At 35.8% G+C, this 25,950-nt stretch overlaps 4 protein-coding genes across 9 annotated transcripts; 2 read left to right on the forward strand and 2 right to left on the reverse strand.

Moving 5' to 3' along the window:
* The first annotated feature begins 594 nt into the window (after positions 1-594).
* SAP (Transducin/WD40 repeat-like superfamily protein) lies at positions 595-5,406 on the forward strand. 2 transcript variants are annotated; one of them, XR_840320.1, is made up of 3 exons: positions 3,966-4,058; positions 4,091-4,113; positions 4,269-4,352. XR_840320.1 is itself a non-coding variant. In XM_011012163.1 (2 exons), the coding sequence occupies exons 1-2, from the start codon at positions 690-692 to the stop codon at positions 5,403-5,405; spliced, it is 1,371 nt and encodes a 456-aa protein (XP_011010465.1). In that variant the 5' UTR covers positions 595-689; the 3' UTR covers position 5,406. The 2 variants fall into 2 exon arrangements, 1 of the variants encoding a protein (XP_011010465.1); XM_011012163.1 differs by lacking the exons at positions 3,966-4,058; positions 4,091-4,113 and adding an exon at positions 595-923 and having other exon boundaries at positions 4,269-5,406.
* Positions 5,407-6,226: 820 nt separating this feature from the next.
* On the reverse strand, positions 6,227-11,355 carry ADA2A (ADA2 2A). Of its 3 annotated transcripts, none has more exons than XM_011012166.1 (13): positions 11,174-11,355; positions 10,863-10,927; positions 10,609-10,790; positions 10,120-10,185; positions 9,843-9,968; positions 9,681-9,756; positions 9,241-9,301; positions 9,103-9,158; positions 8,904-9,005; positions 8,256-8,478; positions 7,644-7,854; positions 6,883-7,188; positions 6,227-6,667 (listed from the first exon to the last, which is right to left on the reverse strand). In XM_011012166.1, exons 1-13 carry the CDS (start codon positions 11,248-11,250, stop codon positions 6,476-6,478), a joined length of 1,743 nt encoding a protein of 580 aa, XP_011010468.1. In that variant the 5' UTR covers positions 11,251-11,355; the 3' UTR covers positions 6,227-6,475. The 3 variants fall into 3 exon arrangements, with proteins under 3 accessions (XP_011010468.1, XP_011010466.1, XP_011010467.1); XM_011012164.1 differs by having other exon boundaries at positions 9,103-9,161; positions 11,174-11,353; XM_011012165.1 differs by having other exon boundaries at positions 9,103-9,161; positions 10,863-10,924; positions 11,174-11,352.
* A 215-nt stretch (positions 11,356-11,570) lies between these two features.
* On the forward strand, positions 11,571-14,501 carry LOC105115321 (3'-5'-exoribonuclease family protein). Of its 2 annotated transcripts, none has more exons than XM_011012168.1 (8): positions 11,571-11,894; positions 12,153-12,280; positions 12,382-12,438; positions 12,580-12,672; positions 13,114-13,192; positions 13,348-13,472; positions 13,838-13,981; positions 14,068-14,501. In XM_011012168.1, the coding sequence occupies exons 2-8, from the start codon at positions 12,155-12,157 to the stop codon at positions 14,305-14,307; spliced, it is 864 nt and encodes a 287-aa protein (XP_011010470.1). In that variant the 5' UTR covers positions 11,571-11,894; positions 12,153-12,154; the 3' UTR covers positions 14,308-14,501. The 2 variants fall into 2 exon arrangements, with proteins under 2 accessions (XP_011010470.1, XP_011010471.1); XM_011012169.1 differs by having other exon boundaries at positions 11,571-11,872.
* A 3,110-nt stretch (positions 14,502-17,611) lies between these two features.
* LOC105115322 (Tetratricopeptide repeat (TPR)-like superfamily protein) lies at positions 17,612-21,021 on the reverse strand. 2 transcript variants are annotated; one of them, XM_011012171.1, is made up of 2 exons: positions 19,442-21,021; positions 17,612-19,341 (listed from the first exon to the last, which is right to left on the reverse strand). In XM_011012171.1, the coding sequence occupies exons 1-2, from the start codon at positions 20,925-20,927 to the stop codon at positions 19,337-19,339; spliced, it is 1,491 nt and encodes a 496-aa protein (XP_011010473.1). In that variant the 5' UTR covers positions 20,928-21,021; the 3' UTR covers positions 17,612-19,336. The 2 variants fall into 2 exon arrangements, with proteins under 2 accessions (XP_011010473.1, XP_011010472.1); XM_011012170.1 differs by having other exon boundaries at positions 17,612-18,656; positions 19,259-21,021.
* Positions 21,022-25,950: the final 4,929 nt, after the last annotated feature.

Below are 25,950 nucleotides of genomic sequence, written 5' to 3' on the forward strand. Positions count from 1 at the left end.
TAAGAATGGTAATGTGGTAAGATTTCTCAGCGAAACTGTAGATGCAGGGAGCTTCCAGTGAGCTTGTAGTGAGAGCAGGTTCAGGTGAGTGAACTAGAGATGATGGGAGATGCCCCCGCGGAAACAAAATTTTACTAAGCTACCTCTGTATTTCCCGTTAGTGTTCATGTACTATATTTGAAAATTCTTGACTATAAAAAGAATAAAAACTAAAGCAAGCTCATCGATAAAGTTTTCACTTGGAAATGGACAAGAGAGTACAAAAGAAAGTTGGTCCAAAGAGTGGTACGTGTACAAAAGCACCTGAGCACACCTTGGCTAAATAGAAAAACCAGCAGTTTCTCACATGAACCTGAAACTGAACCTAACTATATCTCCCCGCCGTCTTTGCAGGGCTGGGAAACCTCCAAGAACACCACAGCCTCTCGAGAAAAGAAAGAAATGCTACAGAATTCGTGTCAAACTGACCACAATATCAAAGGCGTGTATAAACTACATGTATAACGTATCAATATACGCGTATATACATGGAAAGACTCTAAATCGCAAATATATATAGAGAGTGGTGGAGGAGTCTCCCTTGGGACCCTCACATTGCGTCTTTATCTAGACCTTTTTGTCCTTGTTTCTTTGTAGCCCATATTTTCCTTTTTTCATAGCTTCGCTCCTTATATATTGTTTATTAATTAATGTCTTCCTCCTCCTCATCATCCAGCAGTGGCAATGGCAATGGCAGCGGTGGTGGTAATTACGGTGCAAGAAGAGCCGGTGAGTACGAAGGGCCATCAAGGTCACGTCCAAGAGCCATTAACGAGGTTTGGCCTGAGCCTTTTCTGGAAGCTCTTGCTGCCCAAGTCGCCATTGATGCTTCTCGCCTTGTCGGCCGGCTGGTCGCGGCTCAGGCACTTGCCAATGTATTTCAGGTAAATGTATTCTCTTGAGACTCACGATGGTTTTAATCTTACTCTGTGTATGCATAAGAAGTGGAGGCCATTTTGTCTGTGGCATCAGTGGGTTTGTCTTGTTGAGATGTGGTAGCTGTTTTGAGAGGTAATTATGCTAATCAGTTAGCAGCCGGTAGGCTGAGAGGTAGGCGCAATAGAATAGAGTCGCTTATCACCATCCGGTGGATATGGTACCAGAAATGGACAAAAACTTGGTCTAGTCAAAGCACTGTCTGGAATCTGTCAGGGAGCTAAAATGATGTTATGAACTCCATTTGTTTTGTATACAAATATAGATTCTGAGACTCTTCTGTTTTTATTTCAATGGAAACTGAAGAAATGCTGACACAGGGTAACAGCAGCTTGGGTTGGATGTATGCAAGCATCCAAGAAGAAACCATACCTTTGGAAGGAACTGCTTTTTAATGGGTCCATTTCTAACTAAATTTATGTCCCTTTTGGATGTAGCAGTTTCATCTTGGAAATTTTTAGTTGCTTCATCTTTTGAATGTTTCTAAAGAATATATCCATTTTTGGACCCCGTTTCATATCTTGCGGAAAAGGACTCTTTTGGTTTTGAATTTCTCTTTCCCTTTCCTGGCATGATTTTATTTTAGCTCTATAATCCCTTGCCTTTTTGACTCAACTTTCTTACCTTGCTAAAAGATCCATTGAGATACTTTTCTAATTCTAAAATGTGGATAGAGACGTTTGAAACCTACTTTTAACTCGGCTAATACTTTTAGACTTCTGCCCAGATTGAATTTTTCAGGAGCAACATTTTCTTTTTGCTGTGGAAACAACCATCCCCGCTTGGTTTTTAGGTAAAGCCAAATTTGGGGGATTGACTTGTTTATGACAGTGAATCAAACATTCTAGGGTTTTGTTCAAACTGAATTTCTCAATCAAACAAAACCACAATCTGGGTTTTTATACGAGGAGCAGCAGTCTCCATTAATAGCAAAGAGCTTTGAGAAAGTTCTCATCATTACATGGTCCAATGTAGCTCGGGGATGGGATGATTTAGATGGATAGGAGCTATGAAGTGATTGTTTTACTATTTTTATATCAAACACTGTGGGCTTCTGTTTTGGCAATTAAGAAGGATATCTCAGAAATTGACCAGTCTTGTGGGATCAGTCAATAGTCAGCATGTGCAAGGCCAAAAGTACATGGAGCCCAATGCCGGTGCCTGGTTTCATAAATTGATGCCACTTCGGAGATAGGGTCTTCTCTTCGCTCAAGCCAGAGGCAGTCAGTCGGTGACTCTACTTTTATTCCTTGATATATTCTGTGTTTTTACTACCTCCATTTTCATTTCTATCACTGTCTTCTTTCCTTTTTTTCATTCCTCTAGTTTTAGCACAGTAAATTTCGTATCTCTTCGTTGAATTCTGAACCTTTCATGAAAAACACTTGTTCAATGGCTTTAGCTTTGTGTAAATTCCAAGTCCTAGAGACCTTGAGGGATTGTTCTAGTGAGTTTATAAAACCAAATCTGTTGTAAAATGTGTATGATCCAAACTCAAACGGGCTTGTAAAGCTTGTACCTTGGAAAGATTCTAATTAATGGATCTACTATCATAACTGCCAATAACCAGTAAGAATAGTCAAAGAATTAATTAATTATTATCAAAACTCGAAGGAGTAAATTATTTAAATCTTAAAACAAGGGAGGAAGTTAGAATTCATTGATTGAAAGGGGGGACGAGCATCGATATGCTGTAGGGTATGTGGGAAGTAGAAGTTAGGGGGACAATCGAAGAAAAAGGTAGTCGGAGAAGATATGGATTCGCTTCTTTTAACGAGACAGGCCTTTGGCCAACTCTTTCTTGGTAATGAAAGAGAGAGAGAGAGAGAGATGGGAAAGCACGCGTTGAGTTATAATCCTTTTTAACTGTAAATCTAAACTCCATCTTTTATCCTTGTAATAAAAAACTCATTCTGACACACACACACATGTGTATGTGTGTGTGTCTTTTGGCATGCGGTGGCTTTTCTTCTTCTTATTTTGAATTATGTCTTGAAACCTCCCATGTTTGATTCATTTCTGTGTAGCGTTTGTGGTGGTGTAAACTCTCTGCTAGCGTATGTCCTTCAGTGTTCTCAAAGTAATTCCCCTCCCTGCTCAACCAAAACTAATGGTTCTTTGACCCGAAGATTTTGTCTCTCCCTGCCCGATTGTATTTAGATTTCGCCAATGTACTTTGCTGTACCTTATCCTGTATGGCATAGAGGATGAATGAATAAGAGTAATTATAATAAAAAGTTAAAGTTTATAATAACAATAAAGAGAGAGAGGGGTCGCTTTCTCCTGATAGTATTAGGATACTGTTGATGTGGTTTACCACAGCATGTCTAGGCTAGAAGACAAGTCTGTTCTGCTTTGAAAAGAAACTTTACATGAGAGCTCTGACTGGTTCTGACCCATGGAACCCATTAAAATAACATCTCTTTCTCTTTTCTCTAACACCCTCTACTACTGCTCTCTAGTCCCTAGTCTCTCTCGCCTGCTATTTCCTGTCTGGCATCGGCATGTATGAATTGGGCACCAGCTTCAAGCCTTATCACAATTTAAAGCTTAATGCGCATGCTTTCGAGTGCCTCGGCATACTGACGTTTTCCCACACTCTATGTGATCAGCATTTGTAGATGACACTGACAAGTTTTGCTGGATCGGTTCTTGGAGTTGTTTAATCATTTAAAATACCGGCCTCTTTAGCTTGGTTGGTGGTCTTTGTTTTTTCACAATATTATTATTATTAAGATGACCCATGCATTGTTTATATATATATATATATATATAATGAAACCCATTTATATTATGGTTTTTTAAGGCATTAATTATTAGTCAATTTTGTGAGGTCAGGTCTTTAAGCATCACCACCTTGTTTTTGTTGCATCCATGGTGATCTTCATATTCTTGCCTTCACTGGTGCCTGGCCATTATATAATGGCATCCCAGTGTTCTGTAAATTTACTTTTCATGTGGAATAGTTTAAAAATAAAAATCAATTGGCGTCTCATAGATCTCCTTCTATGCACAGTAATTAGTTTTCTTCTACTGTGGTTCCGTATAAACCCTACGCACCAGCTAACGAAGCCTTAAACATGGTGCTTCTGCTGAATCACTGAGCCGTAACTAGCAACTTGCTCTAGCTAGCTTCGCATGAGTTCAAATGATGGAATAAAAAAAATTATGGCTGAAAGTTTCATTTCATTTATCTTCTGTTGTTGCATGATGCAACTGCTACGTCTGCATGCATAGCCGTCGTCTCTGTATTTATCTTTTTATTCTTTACATGGTGTCCACTTTGCTTTCAGGTGTGTTCAACGTGGCGAGCAGTCTCGCGTTCGGATCCTCTTTGGCATCGTCTCACTCGCGATATCTGGGGCCGCACCAACCTCCTCCATGACACTTGGCGAGAGGAGTATATCTACCGCCACCAAACGGCCCAAAACTTCCTATCCGGAAGAGCTGTCCATTTCGCTCTCCACTTTGATCCAGCTGATGTGGATGACCCCAACGACCCTGATGCTCTAATATGCCGCTGTCTCGCTCTCTCCGATCGCTACCTTGCATGCGGTTTTGCTGACGGTGCTGTCCGCCTCTTTGATCTCACCACGCGCCTGCATGCACGCACTTTCCGCCCTGAACACCATGACCGCCTGGGGAGGTTCTCTCGTGCGGTGTCGGGCATCGTCATCACGGCCACACGCTTGGTGTTTGCCACGTTAGATGGTGATATCCACGTGGCAGTGCTAAATAGCAATGCCAATCTACGGAGGGCCCGCTTAGGTCAGGTGTTGAACGACGGGGCGTTAGTGGACTTCACGGGCCGTGGGCGATGGTGGGTGGGCCTATACGCTGGGCTTCCAGGCCAGGCCTTTCGCGTCTGGGATGGTAACACCGAAGAATCTCTCTTTGAAGGCGGGTCGTTGACTGACCCAGAGGCTGTGATGGCTTGGCACACGTTGACAGAGGTGACTGAGTTTGTGGGCCGAGTCAGGATCACGAGTCAGGAATCGGTCGTGGCATGCACGAGTTCGAGACTCGTTATTTTTGATTTGGGGGATCTTGGGGCTGTACCAAGGGAGGAGGACTACACTAACCGTAGAGGCATCTTGGTGGGTTCCTTCGACGTATGCAATGAGGCGTATGTGATTGTAGATGGCCGGGGGAATGCTAGCGTGCGCAGGGCTGACACCTCGGAGGAGATGTGTGGCTTCACCGTGAGGCCTCCAAGGGGAGTGCTTGGGTGCATGAATGGTGGGTACGTGCTAACGTGCGCGGGGGGTGTAATAAGGGTATGGCAGATAGAGCAGCCTGGTCACCAAGAGTATTTGTATAGCTTCGGGGAGAGGATAGGCGAGGTAAACGCTCTCGTTGCAGATGAGAGGCACGTGGCAGCAGCATCAAGTGACACGAATATACACCTGTGGGATTTTGGGGCACAGTAGGAGGAGGAGGGGGTGGGGGGGGGAGGAAGAGGAGGAGGCTTTCTGGTTTCTGTACATTTTCACTTTCTCTCTTCTCCGTTGGTTTTTAATGCTCTGGTTCTGGAATCTATTCGAGTTGTTCCTTTCCTCCTTGTACTTTCATGGCTTTTTAGCACTTTCATTGGCTTTTTAATTAATTGTGGGGCCGACTTCTGATTAATGGGAACCCCACAAAGCTATTATGGCGCAGGGAATGGAATTGATACTTGTAGTTGACGTCCTACGTTGCTAGCTGCCTGCTCTTTGTAGGTGTCCTTATAGTGCTTTTTTGTTTTTTTTTAAAAGAACACATTTAAATTTTTTTGACTTTTTATGATTTTGATTAATATCAAAAATTAATATTTAAAAAATAAAACATTATTATTTCATTGTATTTCAAATGCCCTTTAAAAAATATATTCATTGCGATGGAGGCCCTTGCCAAAACAGCACCCGTCTGTCACTTTCTTCCCTGTTATTGCTCAGGGCTCTCCCTTCCTCATTTGCGTGTTCCTTCCTAGGGTTGCTCAACAACGCCACGCCATTCTAAATGGCTTGAAAGAATCTGAAACTATCCAATAAATAGCACTGATGTTCTTACATAAAACCCTAATGCTCCTATCAAATCAACTCCAATGTTAATTTTATTTTATTTTTTATCTGTGAAAATGAGGCAGCCGGATCCTCAAAGAGCGTGGTTAATTCATATCAAGGTGATGCTAAAATATCATGCAGAGGCTGACATTTGGTTTCACCCTGCTGGCTGGTTTTTTCAGAGTAATCATGCAAGAACCTAAATAAACTGAAAAGCACCAGGTATTCTACTGTTTTCAAGGGGACTAAGATTAACAATCAAGATCACCATCGTGTATCTTCTTCCATTGATCAGCCACTACTAATTACACTGCAAAAGATCACTACACTATCTATGATAGAATGCCTCGTCATAATACGTTCTTACATGAGAGTAATACAATATATTGGTATGACGCTGCTTCTCTTTCACAAACAATGTAAGTAGATCAACAAAAATGGAGATGTCATACCTAGAGTCATGCTTGAGCAATCCCCTTTTTCACTAACATATCATATACTCTATCCACTTTGCTTGATTCCACCTTGAACAGGCTATGAGCATCGGTTTTGTTGGCAACAGTACCCTTTGTTATCTCTATTGACATTATGTGTAGCATGTTGAGATAGTGTGCAGGTAGTATTCTCAACTCACAACAAAGACGCTTATCCTGCATGTAAAATAATATATCACAATTTACTCAAGCGAATCTGATGCTTGTTAAACAAGTAAAAGCATGCATGAACACACAATCACATCAGGCAATGATGCACAGGTTGCATTTATCTCCCAAAATCAATTTCAAACATAGCAAACATGAGATCCAACTGAAAGCATGAACAAATTCAATAACGTAAGTGTTAATAAGTTGAACAGCATTCTTACAGATTCAGAGAGCAAATCAGCCCCTTGGAATCCAGCAATATCCCACTCATCGAGGGTGCTTGAAATGGCTTGTTTTGCAATCATTGGAGATGAGTCATTGCCACCAGGATGAAAAATGGTGGAACACTTGACAGCTCCATGAGGGCTGCTGTCAAGATGATTTGGCTTTGGCAACAGTTTACCTGCTGGGCCTGCTTGCATACTTTCCTTCGCTCTCTGGGCATTTTCTTCAGCTTCCTTCTTTCTCTTCTGCTCAATAAATCCTTGGGCCTCACCAGCTGTTCGACAGCCAGCAGCTCGAGCTTCCTGCATCATTTTTTTGTCATATGCAGCAGAAATCACAGCTTGCATTTGGAATTGATACAAAGTGTGCCTAAGAATGCTTCCATACAAGTTTTACAAATACCAAGCAGCAGGAGCTGAAAGTTGACAAATCTTTCAGCTCATGGAACAGATAGCTGGAACAGAATTGCTTACTCGCAAATTCTAAGCAGCACAATGCCCATTAAAAAAAATTGGCATTACATGTTCATTACTTGAGTTAACGAAAATCAGTTTTGTAATTGATCATGAAGAAACAATTGTAGATTCTGCAATTGTGTCCCATGAGAAATAGTGATTGACTGTGAACTAGCCCAGCAATATCATTTTATTACGGCATGGGTGGTCACTATTGTAGTGGTAGCACAACAACTGGAAACTTTAAGAGCCAATTAACAGAATAAAAGATGCAGAGGGAAAGTGTGCAGCATGCGTCAAACCTGAAGATCTTGTATTCTTTTCATAATCTGACGATCTTCAATAACAGTCTTCATCAATTCTTCATGCTCTTCTTTTGTGTGGAACCTCATGAAGACCTTGTAACGCTGATATATTTCCTTCTCTTCAGGTGAAAGGTTCTTCTCAAATGCATCAGGGTAAAACAAATTTCTTTCCAAAATAAAATCTTTCCTCCGTTTCCTCTCATCAAGCCTGCCAAAAAGTCCCCAATGAATTTGGAAAGTAGCTAAAAATGAAAAAGATCCACAAAATAAAGGGAAAAAATAAATTTTGGTGGGAGATCAACCTCAATATGTCCTAACACCTACATTTTCTTACAAGCTCCCAATTTAGGGTAGCGAGCACCCAAGGTTAGTGCAGAAAAAATCTCAAGCCTAAAGTTCGTGGCATCATAATGTCAGCTGGCTAATCTTCTCCCAAAGGATTAATCATGGAACAGAGCAAAACCATCATTTAGCTGTGGGATAGGCAGCCAAAATGGCAAACTTTTGTTTTACCAACTGTCCTTTATAAAAGGAATTGGCCTATAGAAGCAGCCTTCCATATGTTGTCTCTCACATCAAAAGTGCATGTTTCTACAACTTCAACTGTACCTTTTTGAGTAAATACGCAGAACTTGCAGTTTCATGTCAAGCTCAGCATGAGTATCAGTATCTTTGAATTCCATATCTGCCAGTAGTTGCTCTGCATCATTATCATATTCAATCTCAAATTCCTGCCTCTTGAAATTATAGCCACTTAACTCTGTCATTGAAGGTCCTTCCTCTCCGCAAATTCTAGGTTTTTTCTCTCGAATACTCCTGTCAGACAGAGGTTCTGCCAAAAATAATCATTAAGTACTCATGACAGAGATAAGATAGGAAGCCAGCTCATAAAGCTACACACATTAGCATAATTGTCCTATAACAATACAAACAGTTTGATGCATGTCAATCATAAAACTATAGGGTTAAAAATTCTGACTCGTGCACTAAACTAGTTTCCAGAAGTAACTTTTAAAGAGCAGTGCATGAATGTTCGCCAGAACTTCCCATTACATCCATTTTTGTGGGGTACTGTTATTATGTGTAAAATGTAATTACACCTAATGTGTTTCTGGAATTTGAGTGAAGATGCCCATGGCCAAGATCAATTACAAACATCATGATTCTACATGTACCAGTAAAATAAAAGGAACCAATGTCATGAAAATTTTTCTTGTGAAGTTTGCAGTAAACAAACAATGAACACAGAAATCACACCTTCCACTTTAATCTTGTCCTTAATCTGGGCCTCGTTAGATGCTTTCTTAACTGCATCTGAGAATGTGTTGCCACTGCTTGAACCCATATGAGAGCTGACTTCTGAAGTAAGCAATAAGGTAAGAATTTCAGTTAGAAAATGTTCTCCATAAAGTAATCTTCAAGAGAGAAATAAACATTTGCCAGTCAAATGCTGTACCTGCATTTACTATAGATGACGAATGGCTGGCTAAATCTTCTTTCTTTAATGCCTCACTTCTGATCAAGCAGTTTGAGGAATTAGCAATCAGGATTAGAGTTCAACCGAATTCATGTATAATGGTGAAGATAGCCATACTTAATTTTCACAGAGAAGGGAGACTCTTGGTTCAGCGTGAGCTCCTCAAAAGCAGACAACTCTGGGAATCAACATAAGAATCTGTTTAGCTAGCTTATTTTACATAGAAATCAGTATATGAGCCCGGTAAATAGGGATGCCAACAGGTGGATTTAAGGGAGCGTACACATGAACATGAATAGCAATGCAGAAGAAGAATGAAATATATATCTTTAAGATTAATTTAATAAAATTATTTGAAAGATGTACTACAAAAGCAATTAACATGTTCTGGGTTTTGCTTCAACTGAATTCATCAAAAGATAACTGATGAATTGAACAAACTTAAATCAGAAACCTATGAATTTAATTGAGAATTGGTGTTATAAACTATAAAAATACCAACTACCCAATCCACATGTGACACAATTGCAAAGTACTCAAATCAATTTCAAGCTAACCTTTCTTCATTTCAACATTTCCTCTGGCCATTGCAAGGAGCTCCTCTCTGGTTTTTCCCATAACATGAGACATGTCCTAGGTAAAATAAACCACAGGTATTAGTACCATTTTAGCTATTTGGGATGCATACATGTACATATACAAGCAAATATAAGTCTTACTGGGAGAGGAAAGCATGGGGAGTCCATGTATACAGCATTATAGTGATCAATGCATTGAGATTTGCTCTTGGTTCCAACATGTTCTGAAACTTCAGTCCAGTTCCCAAATCCATACATTTCAATGCCCTAAAAGTAAGGACAAAATACACCATCTTACCATCATAATAATAACACTCAGAACGCCAGATTCACAAGAGAAACCAGCATTTTACAGAAATATTAAATGGGTTATAAGTAATATCGAGGAACACATAGTTTGACTTGTTAAAGCAAATACCTCTAGAAGTAATATCTCTTCATCTGTATTCCAGTCTGGATGAAAGAGCGGAAAAGACAGATTGTCCTGTTAGAGAGAAATAATGGAAAAGACTGATTTAGGAACAATCATTGTTTCATTAATAATTCTCAAAACCAACCATCTTGTAGTGGTCCAGCGAACACAGAAATAGTGAATGAAGCCCACCATGAATGAAAGAAGAAATAAAGAAGCCAAACAAATAATGATATTCAAACACAAGTTTAAACTACACACTAGAAGGCAAATATTCCAGCACACAACGCAGTGGATAGGATTGTATTGTATGTGCATCACAATATCAATTTCAATGAGAAAAATCCTTAAGAGCAATGCTTGACTAAAAAACGACCACGGTTAAGAAAGAGCAAGGTAAGACATAAAAAGTGATTAACTAGTTAACCATCTGAATTATAATATGTTGAAAAGCTGAGAAGAGAAACATATAACAACTGGACAAGGCAACTTTACCATAACCCTGTAGGGATGATTGCTTTTATGAGGAGTCACTTCGGCTCCAACAGAAAAACACCCAAGGCAAAGGTCGAAATCAGGACACACTGCACACTTAATGCGAACCATTCCAGAGATATCTTTATAACAGTAATTGCAGTGGTATAGTGCCAGTTTCCCTTGACTCGTTTCTTGATATACTGCATTGTAGGTAGTTACAAATTATGTACTGATTTGCATACAAATTTCAAAGGATGATTAAAATAGTATACCTGCCGGAAATGCAGTCTCTATACTCCCCACATTGGAAGTCGTCTTTTTTCTTTTAGAAGATCTACTAAAGAAAATAAATTAAAAATAAGTGCAAACTGCAAGAAGCTAAAATAATTGAAATTCCAAAAAAATTTCAATAAAAGAAACGATTCACTTTTCAGTTATATATATTTGAATCAGAAGCTTCACATGACTGTAGAATCAAGTTGAAATTAGAATTTTTAGGGTAAAGAAATTTCCTCAGCAACCAAACAATACACGATAAATAATTATTAAAAATTTCTGCACAAGCTAAGTGTGAAAGGTATACCTATTGTTTGGATCATCAGAGGCGGCGGCGGCAGAGGAGGTTCCGGAAGAAGGAGGGCGACCGCGCGAACGACCCATGGTAACAGTTAGTTGCAGTCTGGGAAACCCCGGCGTTGGAGATGGAGGGTTTTTTATTTTATTTTTTAGGAATTTTAAGTGAAGAAGATGATGTTGCCACGTCAGAAACATTTGATCCAACGGTTAAAAAGTTTTTGAAGGGTTAAGAGCTAAAGGCCATCTTGCTATGTCACTGACTCACTGCGACACGCCCTTCCCTTTATTATTTTGTTTATTTTTGGGAAGTCTTTTATTTAACCCCCAATGTATTACTTTATTATTAATTAAGCTTTAAATCTTTTAGTTTTATAAAATTTGCTCCAAAAGTAATCTTTTAGTTTTGTAAATTTTATTTATCACTGACAATAGATAGATGGAGGGGTAACATTGCTTAACTTTTATTACATATGGAATAAAATTGATAACATCAAAAGCTTAGGACTAAATTGGTAAGGGTTAATCGAGGTATCCTCGTTTTTTTCCCTCTGAAAACAAATGAGCCTCCCCCAACCGCCCACCCCTCTTCCCCTGCAGAACAAAAAGCGCAGCAGCAGAGGCTACTTTTCATCCATGTCCTAAAAGTTGGAAGCTAAAACCCATTATTTCTCTCAGTCACTCTTTTCTTTCAGCTCTAAGCAAAAAGGCTGCTTGTTTTTGTTTCCCAGGTATTTGTTTCTTACTCTCTATTTCCCTTAGTTTAAACTGATCATGTTAAATTCTTTCCATGTTCGCCACCTGTTTGTGAAATTGCCCGTGTCCGTGTTTCACCCTCTCAACTGTTACTAAAGTTACTTCAATCGTTCAAAGATTACCGAGACACAAAATTTGAAAAAACTGTCAATTTGGTTTTCTTTTGATTCTTATAGGGTGAATTATATGTGATTGTAACCACTGTTTTTCTGGATTCTGTTTTGTATTTGAAGAAATGGTAGGGCTTTCTCTTGGTGAAAAGCATTTCATACAGGGTGGTATTGATCAAAACCTCCGCTCTGACGGCCGGAAAAGAGATGCTTACCGACCTATTTCTATTGAAACTGGGGTTATCCCTCAGGTATAACTCATTCTCCTATCAAACCTGCTATGTTTTTATTGTAATTCAAATCAAATTACGGTACTGTTTTTCTTTTTAATGTTTCATGAATTTTATCACAGGCAAATGGCTCGGCACGAATCAGGATAGGTGCAACAGAGGTTATTGCCAGTGTGAAGGTAGGTATTGTATAGCCTGCATGACCCCTACTTTTTCCTTCTATGTGATTTCTTGATGATATGGACTTGGTTCTTATGATTTGCTAAATAAATTTTTGTGCTAGCTTTTTCCTGATTTGTTGCTTATTTATTCAAATGCAGGCAGAACTTGGAAGACCAAATGCATTGCAACCTGATAAAGGAAAAGTTGCTATATTTGTTGATTGTAGTCCAGTTGCAGAACCAATGTTCGAGGTTGTATGCTTTTATATCCTGCCCTCTCCTATTGTCTCTGCCCTGTTAATAGAGCCTTGTTTGTAGCAAGTCATTCATAAGACATTTGTCCCAACCAATCTAGTTAAAATGGTCATAGCTCCAGAGTTGAGTTGCTACTCTGTAAACTTTCGTTTCACATATGGCCAGGCTTCTCAATCTACTGTGTAACATAATTTCTTGGCAATTAACATTCATTAAATGTTTATCCTTATCTTGGTTTAACACTTGCAGGTCTCATTTATCCATTGTTTGAATCTGTATGTACTTTAAATCAGTGTTTTGCTCGTTGCTGTATTCCCTCGTTCTTTAACTGAATGTTTTCCATTACATAATGAAGAGCTCATTTGAAATTTTCCAAGCTGTTTTCACCAGTATAATTCTCTTTCTTCTTAAATTAAACCTGTCTTCACATCTACTCAGGGCAGAGGGGGTGAGGAACTGTCCACAGAACTCTCAGTTGCTCTTCAGCGTTGTCTAATGGGTGGTAAAAGTGGAGCAGGTTTGTATTCTCAGTAGTGCATGACAAGTTCCACAAATCTGTGGTGTCATGTTTGCTCTCTCATTTGGCATTTCACCCTGCATCCTCTAATAATGCATTATTTTTATGGGTTCTTGCTATTGAAATTGATTATGAAATGGTTGAATTTATCTCAGGGGCTGGAATTGATCTATCATCTTTAATAGTCGCAGAAGGAAAAATTTGTTGGGATCTTTACATTGATGGGCTTGTCATCAGTTCAGATGGAAATCTTCTTGATGCTCTAGGTGCTGCAATCAAGGTACTCTACTAGTTATTTATATGTTTGATAGTGGTCTCATTCATTTTTCCATATGGATCGATGTGATGGCTGTTGGTAACATATGGTAAAAACATGGTGATTGGATTGGTTGAACATGGAATCACACTTTTCTCCCAGACTTCTCTCAGTTCTAGTATTGTCTCTTTCAAAGTTGATAGAATGTCAAAACTCACCAAGTTTGGGCTTGTCTGATAAAGCATGAGTTTCATAGCAGTCTTTGCACCTTGCTATTGTCTCTGCCACAACTCACAACCACTTGCTATTCTAAAGTTGCCTTTGTTTCGAGAGTAGTTGATTTTTGTAGTTGAAACTGATTACTAATATACATGCTGCTATCTCCAAAGGCTGCCTTAAGCAATACAGGCATCCCAAGAGTCCAAGTTGCAGCCGGTGCATCAGGAGATGAGCAACCAGAGGTTGACATAAGTGATGAAGAATTTTTGCAATTTGACACTTCTGGGGTCCCTGTTATAGTTACTCTAACAAAGGTGATCCAGTTAAACTGTTTCTCTTCACAATTTTAACAACCTTAAAGAGTTCTGTGTAACCATGAATTTCTACTCCTCAATCTTAGGTGGGGAGGCACTACATTGTAGACGCCACTTCAGAAGAAGAGTCCCAGATGAGCTCTGCTGTCTCTGTTTCTATCAGCAGGAAAGGGCACATTTGTGGGCTTTCCAAACGTGGAAGTGCAGGTCTTGATCCGAGTGTTATTTCTGATATGATTTCCGTGGCTCGTCACATAAGTGAGCAGCTAATTAATAAATTGGACTCTGAAATATCTGCTGCTGAAGCTGATGAAGATGAAATGTGACCTCTACACAACCCTGGTATCATTGACTCAAGTAAGCTCTAATAGGACTGTTAATTGAATACTCTGGAATCTATTAGCTTCACTTTAGGGATAAATGTAATCGAAAAATTGTTGTACACTTGTCTGAACATGTCAACGACATTTTTGAAAGCAGCAACGTGATTAATTTGTCAAGCATTGGAATTATTATTATTATTATTTATCACTCAATACCCGCATTCTCATTTTTTAAGGGAAAGGCGATACAACTCTTTGGGGGTTATGATAAGTAATTTACTCTTGGGAATGAAGTTTTACCATCTGATATGATCATAGTACTATTTTGTGACGAGGTCTAATCATAGAAATGGTCGCATATGATTACCATTCTCCACGTTGGAGACCCAATTAGTTGAATTAAGAAAAACCCTAATTTTCTATGAAATTGTGATTTATTTTATAACAGTAAAATTGAAGAAACTCGTTGTTGTATTCGATTTTAGATTAGCTTGATAGTTTGCATTTTTTTATATACAAAGAATCTCGAACAACCCTATGGTCTTAGATTGACCGGTAAGCATGTCTTCTTATCATGGATTAGTAGCATCGTTCTCGTCGGTCCTGATTCTCTCGTTGCCAAAATAAGAATAATATTAATAAAATACTGCAAACAGAGTAATGGATGCTTCTTTTCGTCACTTTCAGTTTGATATTTTGTTTTTAAAAATGATTTTGAATTCACATATAGTTACAGGCACTTTGCCTCATCACAAAAGTGTACTCAAATTTGTATATCATCGTCCTTACCCCTCCTTGTCTTCTCTGGCCTTCTATCTCACAAGAAAACTCCATTTTGCTCAAAGACATGCAGTTCTGGCAGTTGAACTAGTTTCATACGATGATTCTACTAGCCTTAAATTCTGTATCATTGATTAATGAAGCTATACGGGTTTCTGGGGGCTTTAACATGTCTGATCTGTACCCATCATCCCTTAGATTCCTTCGTTAATTGACAAGATTCTTAATGATACTGCGCGTGGCCATAAGGTGGAAAGGAAATCCACTAAGCTCAAATGACGAATCGGTTGAGGAAGATCTGCTTGACGTGCTTCTAAAGCTTCAGGATTCCAATCAGCTTGACAAGCAGCTCACAACCAATCACATTAAAGCTGTGATCTTCGTATGTCATCAAACCACCTTCTATTCTTGATTAATTGGTACCAGATTCAGTTGGATTCATTAAAAGACAATCTTTTCTGGAGGGACTGAAGCAGTAGCAACTGGACATGAGTGAATGTTTTAGAAAGAAGCATAATTTGCATTTGATCCCCACAATTTATGTTCCTTACAATAAATGAAATATTACAGTTAACAAAGTGGTTATATATTTCATGCGATGTTTGTTATCCATCTGTAGATTTCTTTCATGCTTCTCAATCCATTTTGTTACCTGCATTCATCGTTTCATCATCCCTTTCTTTAACATGTGTGTGCGCGCGAGCATGCGCACACATGAAGACATTTGGGCGATTGATTCTAGATCATTGCAGTGATTACATTACCATATGAGTTAAATAGCATGCACATTACATTACCAGCCATTTTTCCTACAGTTGTTCGTATTCAACCACTGGGTTGAGGAGGGTGACTATTCTCTCTTCTGGTAAGGAAGATTATGGAACTGATGCGGTGGAGAAAATGGTTTCTCATATGCTACATTGCACCGTCCCAAAATATTGTTTTTCATGTTTAGAAAGGCAGAAGAACGTCCTAAACCAATGGTCGTTTTGAGATATAAATTTCACTGATTCACTGACCACTTGATTAACATTCCTTGAGCTACCAGTTGGATTCATTTCAAGACAATCTTTTCTGGAGGGACTGAAGCGGTAGCAACGACTATGGAGTGGGCAAGGTCGAGAGTAACGGTCGGAGAAAGCGAAAGTTGAGGTGAGGTGCGACAAGCTTTTAGTGGATACAATGATGGAAATAGAAGAGGTAGACATTCAAAATCTGGATTACGTGAGAGAAGTTACCAAGGAAACTCTACGCCTAGATCCTCCAGCTGATATTAGAATGATTCAGAGCAGGTAGAAGGATTTTCCAGGGATATTATTTGCTACTGCTAATATTGAACTTGCATACTTGCTCAAATTAGTCTTTTCATCTCTCTTGTGACAGTTACTGGTGACAGACATGAAAGATCTGTGCCTTGAAGCCCCTACATACACATCCAATCGTGTAAATCAATGACAGAAGAGCATGGAATCTTCTTAAATCCATTTCCTCTTCACGGGGCGATCCCATCAACCTCCGCGAGTTAATTTTTCCAGTTGATGAATGGTGAATCATCCAGCTATCAGTAAAAAGGTAAATGACCGGTGAGTTGATAACCTTGATCAAGGAAGCAACAATACCGGGCGGGAAGGCTTCAACTTCTCCAGTGTAAATTAGATTGTTTGTTGTTGCAACAGTGTAATGACGCTTTTGCTCTTCCAAGAAATCCATCAGGCATAATAAGTTTAGTCGGGGATAAATTAATCCACACTTTTTTAGCACAACTAAATGATTTGATTTTATGCACAACATTTTTTTTTTATTCCAATCTTATATCACAAATAATACAAATAATAGATTAATTAAGTTAACTTAAATTGATTTAAATATTTTTTAAAGTTAATTTTTTTTTTTAAATTTTTTTTTTAATTTTATTATTAAATATTATATTATATCTAATATTATAAAACTTTAAGTTTTATAATTTTTTACAAATTTTTTTCTGTAAGTTATTTTGATATCATATTAATTTTTCAAGTTAATCCAGGTTATTATATTCTATATTTTTTTTTATATTAAAAAAACCAGCCTGTAGCATGCCAGGAAACACCTATCTAGTATTTCCCATATCAAACTTCTAAATTCCAAAAGAGAACGAGCCAAGAAGATGACATGGTTCTTAACGAAGTCATCAATGAGCATAGAATAAGAAAAGAAACAGGTAGTCATTCATCAAGCAAGGAAGATCTAGTGGAAGTGCTTTTAAACCTAGAAGAGTCTAGTAACCTTGACTTCCAAATCGCAGCCAACATTAAAAGTGTCATAAAAGAAAGGTTTTTTACTCTTGCAGTATTCTTGCTTAAATTTTGTTTCTTTTTATAGATATGATTAGACCTATATTCCCTAAAACCAGTGGCCTGAACATACATCTAGCACCTGGCCATGGTAGAAATCATCACTGACCATCAATAGCATATACAGATGTAGTTGCCACGTCATTTCCCCTTGGAAGTAATGCTAAACTCTTCCTAAATATTATTGATAAACATGAATAAACACTATAAAACACAGTGCATTGAAAACTTAACTCTTTAGAAACAATGTGTACTGTACATCACAAATTCTCAATAATCTGTAATAAATTCAAGCACCTAAATTGTAAGAAATACAGAGCATTTAGAGGAGGGAATACAAGGCACCAAAAGATACATGGTTGGCAGGCCAAAGAGTACAGTGACTTCTGAAAAATTCAGATTACAGCATCTTCTGATATAGATCCAACCTTAAATATATAAAATGAAGCTCAAGGAAAGATTGGACCTTAAATCACAGTGATAACACTCAATGTGTTGCTGACTCCATAAAAATACACATGCAAAAAGATTCTGAGCATGTTTGCAATTTAGTCCATGGAACTAAAATTCAGTTCAGCCCATTCCAGGGTATGTTTGCTGCAGGGAGTGATACCACAGTAACAACCATAGAATGGGCTATGTCAGAGTTGCTGAGTGGCCCTGGAGGATTGGATAGGGCACAGACTGAGGCGTGACAAGTCTTTGAAGGAGAAAACTAGAAGAGTCGAACACTTGGAAACCAAATTATCAGAGATCAGTTGTCAAAAAACCTCTTCAGGTTACACCCTCCAGTCCCCTTACTTCCATGAAAGGTAACAGAAAACCAATGGGGATATGATACCATGGAGAAACAGATCGATTATAATGTGTGGGCAATAAGTAGAGATCCACAACAAGGCATTGATGCAAATTCCTTTCAACCAGAGGCTCCTCAGTTGCTCCATCAGTTAGAAGGGAACAACGTTAAATATCTTCTATTGAAGCAGGAAAAAAGATATGTCCAGGAATATTTTCCATTCGAAATATTGAACTTCCACTTGGTCAGCTCTATATCAGTTCGGCTGGAAACTGGCAAATGGGTAAAGAGTAGAACAGTTTGATGCGACCTGGATCCTTAGACTGTTATTTGGAGCTGCACTAAATTCTGCTTCATTTCCACCCCTTGCATTCCTTACCTCACTGATTAATTGTAAATAGGATCAAATCTGGTTGTAAGGACTTTTAAGTTACTATCCATCACTGTCAAAGTTAATTTCAACCATTAGAAAATATGGCTACAATTCAGGCTCAGGGTTGTTTCTAAAATAAGAAGTTTCTTGGGGCTCTAGTCAACATCTCATAAAGTGATCTATCTTTGGATGGAGCTACTGTAATTTCTATTTACAATTATATCTTGAATAAATTTTCACCCTGCCTAACTGGAAAATGATGGGGATTTTCTTTCCTTCACTAGAATGAAAACAATTAGTTCAATTTGACTATATCGACTTTAACTTTTAAGGATGATAGAAAGACGTGGAAAGAAACAACAGCAGATGTTATGAACTGGGTACCACACACTAAACAGTTTTCGCGAAGAAAGATAGAACTCCTATATTAACAAAAAAAAAAAAAAAGAATTTGTCATGTTGAGGACCAATGAAGCCAAAACTAAGAAGAAAAGATTTGGCATAATCCAAAAGAGGAAAGATGGTTCCATAAAATGGAAGATGTTTAGCATATAATAAAAGAAACAGAAGCATGAGCATGAAAATTTCTTCAACATATGAATGCATCAACTATGCCCAAGAGTAAAACCATGCACAACTTGTAGTTAGAAATGAACATGAATATGAAGGTACCTTACAGACGTTTAACAGGAAACTCCTTTAGTCTTTTGCTCACTAAGTAAGAGAGGTACTTCCAAATGTCAAACTTGCCTAACCTGTAAAATATACAATCAAAGCACGAGCATTAACAGCATTATCCAAAGGTTCTGTTTTCTTTATCTGTCACGGAGTTGAAAGGTTCAGCTCTGTCAAAACCTTCTGGAATTAGATGTCTTGCTTCCATCTCACGGCATAACTTCAATGCCAAATTTTCTTTTCCACACTGGCAAAGCCCTTCATAAATTTCTAGTAAGGTATTTGAATCAGAGGCCATTGACCTCGCAAACATATCCATCAGGACATTGAATGCTCCTTCAAAATCCTCATTCTTGACAAAGGCAGATGTCAACATCTTGAAAGTTTGTTCATTTGGATGACAACCACTCCTTACCATGCTTTTGTACAGCTGAAAAGCACGGTCAGAATTCTTCCTTGCACATTGTCCACTAATGAGAGCAGAATAGGTCGAAGCATTGGGGACTAAATTCTCTTTATCAAGTTCTTTAACAAGAAATGCAGCTTTCTTAGTCTTACCCTCTTTGCATAGCCCCAAAATCAAAGCATTATAAGTCAATATGTCAGCCTTAACTCCATTTCTCAACATTTCATCATAAACCTTACAAGCCATATTACTATTACCCACTTGACCATATCCATTTATCAAAGTATTGTAAGTCACAGTATTAGGAGTGACATTCATAACTTTCATCTCACTAAAAAATCTATTTGCTTCATGCAGTTTCCCTTCCTTGCAAAACCCATGAATCAAAGAGTTAAAAGTAACCACATTCGGCTCCAAACCATTCTTCCCCATCAAGTTCTTAAGCTTGGTAGCTATGCTCAAAAGACCCTTATTGCAATGCCCTTCAATCAGAGTATTGTAAGACACGACATTAGGAGTTATTCCCACACTCTCCATCTCCCTAAGCACTTCAACGGCCTTATCAAGTTTCCCAGACTTGCAAAAGGCAGACAAAACCAAGTTGAAAGTGTATGAATTCGGCGATATCCTACACCGACGCATTTCTCTATAAAACGTCAAAGTAATGTCCACCCTATGAAAATCAAGCAAGGAACTCAAATATGCATTACAAGACTCAACAGTAGGCAAGAAACCATAATCTTTCATTCGAGAAAAAACATCAGTAGCATTCCTAAACTTGTTCATATGAGCATAAGTCTTAAACAACGAGTCAAAAACCCGTGGCGAAGAATCGCACATTCGATACGAAAAAAGAAGGGTATCAAACAACTTACCAGGCAAATCAATGGAACGGGAAGCAAGAAGGGTTCTAAGAATGGATTGTGCTGACTTGAACTTGCTCTTTTTGGTAAGAATGTGGAGAATAATGGAATGGGTTTCGAGAGTAAGGGATATGGGATTTAGAGTTTTGAGAGAATTGAAGAACTCAAGGGAAAGAACATGATCTTTTTGGATCTTTAGAAGAATATGGTTAACTCTAAAGGGAGTAAAATGGGCTGATAATTTGTTGAGCTTATCCCAATCAGAGTGAATAAGGTGACTATGTACAACGTTAACAAAATCAAGGTCTTGTCCTTTGGGTTCAGGGATTGTTCTGTGTGGGATTGGATTGTTCCGATTGAAACTTGAAAATCGACGGAGATGTAAACAAGTGGTCATGCTTTCGAGGACTTTGGTTTGTCAAGGAAAGAAGAAGGGATAGAGGGCAGTCTTAGCCAGCCGGTCTCGGTGAAGGAGGGATAAAGATATTGAGTGAGCGCTCAAAAAATACAAAAAAAACACCTAAGTTTATTTAAGGCTGATTTGTTTACTAAAAAATAATTTCTCTTCAGAAAATAATTTTTTTAAAAAATAAATTTATTTTTATATTTGATAATATCATAAAAAATAAATTAAAAAATATTTTTTAATATTTGGTTATATCATTTAAAATAAATTTAAAAAAAATTATTAATATTTTTTTAAGTTTATCGAAATAATAAGAAACAAATCTTATAAATTAAAAAGTTAAATAATAATGAAATTAAAAAAATAATTCTATAAATTATCTTAAATAAAATACATAATAATTAAAATAATAAAAATCAAATCTAACATATAAAAAATTAAAAGATAATAAAATTAAAATAATAATAATTAAAATTTAATAAATTATTTCAAATAAAATAAGTAACAATTAAAAGAATGAGAACCAAATTTGATAGATAAAAAATTTTAATAAAAAAATAATAAGAGAAAAGTAAATAAAAATTATAAAAAAAGGACTAAGTTAATATAAAAATCAAATTCTAAGGGGTGAAATTGAAAAAAAAATTCAAAACAAAATATATAACAACCAAAAGTTTAAAGATCAAATTTGTTATAATTAACAAATAATATGATATTTCTAAATTTTTTACAACTTTTAGAAAGTGTTTTCTTCCCAAAATAAAAAGAAAATACTTTCTTGTAAACCAAACTAAATTTTTCTTTGACTGAAAAGTGTTTTTCGTTGATTAATTTTTCTAATATCAAATAAACACAGAAAAATTTAAAAAGTAATTCTTTTTAGAAAATCACTTTCCGCCAAATAAACGAGGCCTATAAGTTTGTTTGTTTGTTTTTATGGTTAATTTTATAATTTTGGTTTAGAAAAGTGATTTTTAAATTTTTTTTTTTTGTGTGGTTGCTTAGTTGAACATGAAATGACTAAATAGAATATTAATTTTTTTAATACATGGCATTGAAGAATTAATATATATTTATGATTAACTATTTGTAAAGTTAAAAATTATATCGTTCTCCATCAAACTTGAAGCAATTCCATCTTAAACACAATCCATATACAAAGCTTTATTACCTCTATATGTTTATAATCATGGAAGAACATCACGTAAAAAATCTCTAGGTATAAACTAGGATGATATTCAAATTCATTAGAAGCAACATCATGCAAAAACTTTCTTCTTATATAGTTATGAAGAGTCATTGATGCAACAACAATTTGCACCTGTGTCTTATATGATCATGTTCTGCAAAATTCTCCATCATTTTTTCCACACCTAAACCCAGTTGAACAACACCTCCCAACTTCTCGGCTATCCTTAATGATGAAATTCTGAAAGATGATATTTTTCACCTTTATATGGACCCAAAAATTCATATTCACTTGGATAACCAGAGTTACCAACATAATATTTTTGTATATTCACCCAAGACAATTAAAATAAAAAATATTTTGTATGACGCGACTAAAAATTAAATAAATGAAAATTCTGAAAGAAGTCTTATTGTTCTCTCCAAAATACCTTCTGCTGGTTTTAAAAATTTGATATTTTTATTATAGATGGACTCATGAAAAATTCTTGAGTCATGTGCGCTATCTTCCTATCTAGCCCAAATAAAAGTAAATTACATGTTAAAACTACATGATGCCATAATGTTCTGCGTTGGTACTCCTTTCCTTTCAAAAAATGATATTTGATTTTCATGTGACACAAGTATACACAAGTTTCATCGATTTCTTCTACACAATTCTAAAAACAATATTTTCATAACATTAATTGTAAATGAATTACCAAATGGATTATATAATATATTCACTTTTTAATAATCTTATATTTTACCTTAAAATGTGACATATATATTGAGTTCATAGCAATTTCTCGTGGTGTTGTCAAAAAATCTGGATCAATTAGTTTTATTATGTTAATTGACAGCAAACACATAACTTTTAGAACCTCATTTAAATACCTACTCATTGTTTCACTAGAATGCTAGAATCTCTCCTGGACCTTCCTATTAGAAGCATATAACTTTAAAGTATAAATAAACACGTCAATTTTCTCTATAAAATTGATCCTCTTTAATGGTTTTAGTCCATATTATGTTTTAAAATAAATAAAAAAAGACTCTAAATGTTGTTGCATCCATTTTAAATATATTTATACAAGATATCCAATGCCTATTTAAAATTTCATTTAACCAATGCATTCTTGTGTTGTATAAAATCATACAAGATTGCTTATAGATGTATGATAGGTGCTTAAAAGTGTATTTTTATCAAGGTTTTATATCATTATTTTGTACTTGAAGTATCGATAACTCATTAATTAGAGCATGTTTTATAATAACATGTTTAATAATATAAGATACCTTTAATTTATGGTAAATGTTCATCTTAAATACAGGTATGTATCACAAATCAAAGGATTAATTGATATGATTAACTATTGAAAGTGAAATGATAAAGAAAAGGCTAAGCTTAGAAAAGAGATGGTGGTTCAGTCGAAACTAGAACACTATTTAATCATTGGGTTATATCTGGGGGTGTAGATCTTGGATTTCAATTTGGTTTATATGACTAGAGAGTTAAGACATAAGCCTAAAACATTCATAAAGAGTCCAAGACTTAATTCTACCATTTGAAAGTCCAAATCTTAGCATCAAAAGAGAAGTTTAAATCTGTCTTACTGGATTTCAATTTGATTTATATGACTAGAGAGTTGAGACATAAGCCTAAAACATTCATAAAGAGTCCAAGACTTAATTCTACCATTTGAAAGTCCAAATCTTAGCATCAAAAGAGAAGTTTAAATCTGTCTTACAGCCCCAACACTGTTCAGTGTTCAGCCCATATATCGAGTTCTAGAAGTCCAAATGCATCGATTTTTTTGTTGGAAAGTTGAGATAATTTTATAGAACTTTCATGAAGATAATTTGTTCAAATCCTGATGTTGGTATTAACGTTTTATTCAAACAAGAAGATAAAGATTGTCATCAAGTCAAAATATGGCCACCCACTTAACAATTAGTCAACAAATCAATAATTCTAAATTTTTGCTTATAAAATGAGGCATTTGCCATACATTTAGACATCTTGGTTTTCAAATCAATATCATGTTATTTCTCTCTTTCTTTATATTTTTGTAATGCTTGGGTTTTGTTTTCATTAATCTCTTGTTTATGCTTTTTTATTTTATTTTCTTTACTTATTTAACTTATATCTTATTTATATTCTTATCTTGTTTATTTATATTTCTCTTCTTCATTATATTTAGATAAGTTTATTATGTCAAGGTGAAAAGATTACACTAATGGTGTAAGAATAAGTATAGTATAAACTCAACATAGATTTTAATGTTTGATACTAACATGTTTTGTATTTGTTATCTTATTCACTTTTAATACTTTTCTTATTAAATGATTAATCTAGATTTATATTGTATATCCCTTCGTATAACAAATACTTGATATTTTCATAGCCCAACTATATGAGATAGCTTACACCTGTGCTATGAAAGGAACTTATTTTGTTGCTAATATAAGTTATAATCATGAATATCTGACCACATTTATAAGTATTAATATTATTTGAATAAGATAACTAATATAATTATGTTAACAATTTATAATTTGATTAGAACTTCTTTTGTGTGTGGTTTCTAGTTGAGTAATAAAAGGAGTTTATACTATACTTGTTTGAAATACCATTAATGGATCCTTTAATCTTGAAATTTATTTTTATTATTTTTTAATCCTCGCATTAATCTTATATCTCAAAGTTTTCTTTAACTCTTTCTTCTTCTTATTATTATTTATAATTTATATAGTTAACCTCCCTATTGTTCGATCTCGGTCTTGTCGGGTTATTTATTACTTCGACACTTCTATAGTTAAGAGAAGATATCAATCTTTTACTCATATCAATATAGTTATTGTAATACAATGTAAGTGTGCTTGCTATGCATAAGACTAGTTTACGATGATTAAATTCTTTATGTTAAAATGAATCGCTCGCATCATCAGTATCATCATCTTTGTTACTATCATCACTATCACCATCATTATCTGCATTGCTATCATCAATAACACCATTATTATAAATGATATGACTATCACTATTCCTACTAGTATAGTCATGTGAAGCATATTAAACAATATTATTCATGACATTTTCATGCTCTCCATCAAAAAGTCCATTAAATAAATTTTCATCCATATCTATAATTTTAATTAAATAATTATTAGCAAAGAATAACATATTAATTGTTTTATTAATGTAGATGTATTGCAAGCTTTATGTGCAAACCTTAATAAATCACATTATTTTTATAGAAAATATAATTTTTATTATCCTATTAATTCATTTAAATTTTTGAAAAATAAAATTTAAAACTTCATACATTATTCAATTCAATTTCATTAATTTATCATACTCTTTTGTTTACAATAAAAGTCATCTCATCCCAAAATATATTAAACAATTAATATATATCTTACAAGTAATTTGTAATTGGTTATATTAATACATATATTATTTATTTTGAAAGTAACAACAATGTCACTCACAAATTAGATCTAACATAAAGCATTGAATATACAATGAAAGAAAGATAACCTACTATGTTATGAGATACAAATTGATATACTTTAATAAAAATATATTAAAAGAGTCGTATTAGATTAGCCATTCCATAAATGTTTTTTAAAAGTGATGTGTTCAACTTTATTAAAATGATGAATTATATAAGGTGGAAAATAGTGACCTATAAACTACACAATACAAGTGACACGACTAAAAGATTGATGTCTTCTCCCAAGTGCAGGAGTGTCGAAGTAATAAATAGTCCGGCAAGACTGGGGTCGAACCATAGGGAGGTTAATTGTATAAATTATAAATAACAATAATAACAACAACAAC

Source organism: Populus euphratica, unplaced genomic scaffold (assembly GCF_000495115.2).
Source record: "Populus euphratica unplaced genomic scaffold, PopEup_1.0 scaffold675.1, whole genome shotgun sequence".
In the NCBI taxonomy this organism is placed as follows: domain Eukaryota; kingdom Viridiplantae; phylum Streptophyta; class Magnoliopsida; order Malpighiales; family Salicaceae; genus Populus; species Populus euphratica.

Coding starts and splice junctions, on each gene's coding strand:
- LOC105115322 (XM_011012170.1), bottom strand. CDS start 20,927: ATGACCACTTGTTTACATCTCCGTCGATTTTCAAGTTTCAATCGGAAC.
- SAP (XM_011012163.1), top strand. CDS start 690: ATGTCTTCCTCCTCCTCATCATCCAGCAGTGGCAATGGCAATGGCAGC. Junction 924..4,268: donor CACTTGCCAATGTATTTCAG/GTAAATGTATTC, acceptor CTTTGCTTTCAG/GTGTGTTCAACGTGGCGAGC.
- ADA2A (XM_011012164.1), bottom strand. CDS start 11,250: ATGGGTCGTTCGCGCGGTCGCCCTCCTTCTTCCGGAACCTCCTCTGCC. Junction 10,791..10,862: donor AGAGACTGCATTTCCGGCAG/GTATACTATTTT, acceptor CCTACAATGCAG/TATATCAAGAAACGAGTCAA. Junction 9,006..9,102: donor GTCATCTATAGTAAATGCAG/GTACAGCATTTG, acceptor TGCTTACTTCAG/AAGTCAGCTCTCATATGGGT.
- LOC105115321 (XM_011012168.1), top strand. CDS start 12,155: ATGGTAGGGCTTTCTCTTGGTGAAAAGCATTTCATACAGGGTGGTATT. Junction 12,281..12,381: donor AAACTGGGGTTATCCCTCAG/GTATAACTCATT, acceptor ATTTTATCACAG/GCAAATGGCTCGGCACGAAT. Junction 13,473..13,837: donor CTCTAGGTGCTGCAATCAAG/GTACTCTACTAG, acceptor CTATCTCCAAAG/GCTGCCTTAAGCAATACAGG.